Here is a 3976-nt window from a genome sequence, read left to right as displayed (position 1 = left end):
TGGGATTCCCCGTATCTTGATCACAGACAACGGCAAACAGTTCGACTGCCGGAACTTTCGAAAGTTCTGCTCGGACCTAAAGATTGAACAGAGATTCACTTCGGTTGCTCACCCCCAGACCAATGGGCAAACGGAAGTAACTAATAGAATCCTGCTTCAGGGGATAAAGAAGAGGCTGGACGAAAAAGCTGGCCGTTGGGCAGATGAGCTCTATCACGTTCTGTGGGCTTACCGCACTACTCCTCGCACGACGACTGGTGAATCGCCATTCAACCTTTCCTTTGGTACTGAGGCTGTGATACCAGTCGATATAGGCGCTCCGTCTCCCCGAATCACCAGCTTCAACGAGCAGCTTAACGGCGACGGGCTCCGTGCCGATCTCGACTTACTAGAAGAAATCCGGGAAGAATCTCGAATCCGGGTCACCGCTTATAAGCAGAGGGTATCAAATTATCACAACTCCAAGATTCGCCCCAGAGAATTCAGGACAGGAGATTTAGTCCTGAGAAAGGCAGCCGTCTCCCAACCGACGAAAGTCGGGAAACTCTCCCCGACTTGGGAAGGGCCATATCGAGTGAAAGAAGTTATCCGGCCAGGAAGCTATAAACTGGAGACACTGGAAGAGCACTTATTACCTCACGCCTGGAACTCCAAAAATCTCAGGAGATATTATCAATAGACAAAATGTACAGCGTAAAAAGGTGACTTTGTAAATTTGTCAATTTGTTGTTATAAATAAATAATCTTTTTTGCAGACTTTGTTTCACTCTTACTCTCTGGAAACCCAGTTCACAAAACTCGGGTACTCACTGGAAACCCAGTTCACAAAACTTGGGTACTTACTGGAAACCCAGTTCTTAAACTTGGGTACTCATTGGAAACCCAGTTCACAAAACTCGGGTACTCACTGGAAACCCAGTTCTTAAACTTGGGTACTCACTGGAAACCCAGTTCACAAAACTCGGGTACTCACTGGAAACCCAGTTCTTAAACTTGGGTACTCACTGGAAACCCAGTTCACAAAACTTGGGTACTCACTGGAAACCCAGTTCTTAAACTTGGGTACTCACTGGAAACCCAGTTCTTAAACTCGGGTACTTACTGGAAACCCAGTTCACAAAACTTGGGTACTTACTGGAAACCCAGTTCACAAAACTTGGGTACTCACTGGAAACCCAGTTCTTAAACTTGGGTACTTACTGGAAACCCAGTTCACAAAACTTGGGTACTTGTTGTTCCTGAACTTGGGTACTTGTTAGAAGACCAGCTCGTCACAATTCGACTATCAACAGCCTCAGTCCCAGGTTATCAAAATTAAAAAGACAAGTCGAGCAAATCACTCAGTTGAGAAGTATCAGAGACAGACAAATGTGATTTCATTGATCAGAATATGTGGGGCCTCGAGGGCCATTACAAAATTCACTTTAAAGAGGCTGGTAAGAGCTGTAGGGTCTCAAGGACCATTACAAAAAGAGGTCAAAATAAACAAAAAAATAATAATAATAATAATACTAAGCATCTGGAAGAGAGGTGATGTCAGCAGGAGCATCAGTAGGAGCATCTGGCTCCTCATCAGTAATCTTCGGCCTGGCAGGGAGAGTCATGTTCTGCATCAATAAGTTTGGATTGCAGGCCTGGAGCTCCTGGAGGCAGTCGTAGTATCCAAGACTATAAGCCTCGCTCGACAGGCTGAAAAGTTCAGTCTCCTTCGCCTCTGTGGCCTCCTTCACTGCCGTCTCCTGCCTCTCTTTGGCTCTTCCTCTTTGAGCCTCCATGGCTTCAGCAGCCTTGACCAGTTTCTTCTTCTCTGCGGCCAGATCCTCCATCAACAACCTCTTCTCCTCCTCTACTCGCCCGATGCTCGTTTGAAGCTCTTGCACCTCAGCGGCCAACTTTCCGTTCACTTCTTCAGATGCAGTAATAGCTTGGGAGAACTTCTTACTCTTCTCCTTGAGGTCATTATAGTAAAGCAAGATCTGAAGAAAGAAACAGGCATCAGTATGGTGAAAGGAAGAAATGGGCAGAAAGTTAGCAAACGGATCACCACTTCCTTACCTGGTAAGCTGAGGATAGCACAGCCTCCTCTCCTGTAGCTGGCGGCTCGTGAAGGATCTGTTGCTTGTCCTTCCGCAGCAAACACTTGCTCATGATCTCTGCTGCTACTCGGCTCTCGCCTAGGGCAGTGTCATCCTTCAGAACGGCCCAATTGGGTCGAAAGACGTGCTCACTAAGCCCCGTAGGAGGACGAGCCCCAGAACCGGTTCCGGTAGAAGCACCACCGGACTTAGAAGAGCCACCGCCCTGAGCAAAGGGGCCTATTAGCTTCACCGTAGTCTTGGGCCTCTGGGATGGGGATGGAGGAGTGCCCTGTGACGGGGCCGGACTCGCCAGTACAGTCGCCTTTCTCTTCTGGCGCTCCTGTTGTGCCTGTGCAGCACCCTCCTGTGCCCGTGGCTGGGCTCCCTGTCTTATCTTCTCGACAGTCGATTGTTTCTTCATTTCTGCCAGACAAGCAAGCAGTCAGAAGCAAGCATATAAAAGTAAACATATTTGAAAAGACAAGTCTAGCTACATACGTTCTGGAGTCGCGGCACTCACGCCCAGTCCAACTAGCACCTCCTCTCCTGAGAACTCTGCACAGCGGATAAGGCCTGATTGCTCAATCTCCTTCCGCATCAAGGCGAAAGTCTCTCTGTCCTCACTCTCGAGGAGCGGCTTTCAACTTAATTTGGAAGTGTCCGGAGTGTCCCACACTAGAGGGACAGGCCAGGGCTCACTGACCTCCTTATCCTCGACATAGAAGAACCTATTCTTCCATGAATGTATTGACGAGGGGATACCGGTAATGATTTTGAGTTCAGGGCGCTGGCTGATGTAGATCCAGCCCCCTTCCTTATGCCTCTTCAGATGTGCACAAGCACGGAATAGCGACAAGCTCACGCTCCTCTCTAACCGGCCGTGGACAAGATACAAGAACCCAGTCAGTAGTCTCCATGAGTTCGGAGCTCCTTGAGCTGGGGCCAGTCCGTAGTATCGAAGCACCGCTGCGAAGAATGGGTGCAGAGGAAATCGGAGTCCCGCCCTCATCGACTCCTCATAAATACAAAGATCTCGACTCTCGTTACAGGCTCTGTCTCCCTCTATAGCTGCCTTCAGTTCAAATCTTGGAGGCACACAGTACTTATTCCTAATGTCGCCTAGCATGGACCTGGTGAGGTAGTTCTCTTCGACTAGAGCTCGCAGGTTGTATTTTGGGTTGGCATCCATCCGCGCTCTAGCGACTACCTCCACCGCCTGACCAGGAGGGAATGTTGTAGACGCCTCAGCAACGTCACTTTCAACACTCCCTTCTGGTCGGGAGAGACTAACAGTGGGGAGTGGAGTGGCGTTCAAGTCTAAAAACACCTCCTCCTTGTCCCCTTCGTCGTCACTATCTACAAGATCTACTCTAGCGGACGTCCTAGCCATTACAGGCTCCTGCGGCGGCCTAAATTCTGAACTACTGCTAGTGGAGGACTCCGTACCGGACTCGGAACTCGAATTACTATCAGACATGTAGTAAAGAGAAGGGCTGAGAGGAATACCGGTGAGTGGAGCTCGTCAAGTCCTTGCGCAACTCGAACTGCGAACTGCGAACTGTGAACTGCGAACTGCGAACTGGGAACTAAGAAGTCGAAGCTCCCAGAGCAAGAAAAGGAAGAAAAGATGAAAAGTAAAAAGTAAAAAATGAAAGGGGGTAAAACCTCCTTTTATAGCTTTTCAGAGGCGGTGGGGCATTAAATACGACGCACGCATCTCGAGGACACTCGAATGGCGCCACGTGTCCCATATTTATGACGGACACATTCTCCCACTCAAAAATACGATCAAGCACGCGCGTGTTCCTACGTGCATGAAAATTCACATCTTCGCTCCGTACTACATGCTCCGCACTACATGTTCCGCACTCCATGCTCCGTACTCCGTACTCCATGCT

At 49.2% G+C, this 3976-nt stretch overlaps 1 protein-coding gene across 1 annotated transcript; it reads right to left on the bottom strand.

The window, feature by feature from the left end:
* Window positions 1-584: 584 nt before the first annotated feature.
* Window positions 585-3468, bottom strand: LOC143850604 (uncharacterized). The gene is made up of 4 exons (XM_077359836.1): window positions 3300-3468; window positions 2056-2501; window positions 1687-1976; window positions 585-642 (listed from the first exon to the last, which is right to left on the bottom strand). The coding sequence occupies exons 1-4, from the start codon at window positions 3466-3468 to the stop codon at window positions 585-587; spliced, it is 963 nt and encodes a 320-aa protein (XP_077215951.1).
* Between the last annotated feature and the right edge of the window lie 508 nt (window positions 3469-3976).

Source organism: Tasmannia lanceolata, unplaced genomic scaffold, assembly GCF_043159265.1.
Source record: "Tasmannia lanceolata isolate RefF3 unplaced genomic scaffold, GAP_Taslan_0.1 ptg000018l, whole genome shotgun sequence".
Taxonomy (NCBI): Eukaryota; Viridiplantae; Streptophyta; class Magnoliopsida; order Canellales; family Winteraceae; genus Tasmannia; species Tasmannia lanceolata.
Note: the sequence above shows the minus strand (reverse complement) of the source record. Positions and strands in the feature narration are given on the sequence as shown.

Excerpts from the sequence above, each read along its gene's own strand:
- LOC143850604 (XM_077359836.1), bottom strand. The coding sequence starts at position 3,468 with ATGGCTAGGACGTCCGCTAGAGTAGATCTTGTAGATAGTGACGACGAA. Across the intron at positions 2,502-3,299 it reads GTCTACAACATTCCCTCCTG|AAATGAAGAAACAATCGACT; the intron begins GTCAGGCGGTGG and ends CTTGTCTGGCAG. Across the intron at positions 1,977-2,055 it reads TGCTATCCTCAGCTTACCAG|ATCTTGCTTTACTATAATGA; the intron begins GTAAGGAAGTGG and ends TTCTTTCTTCAG.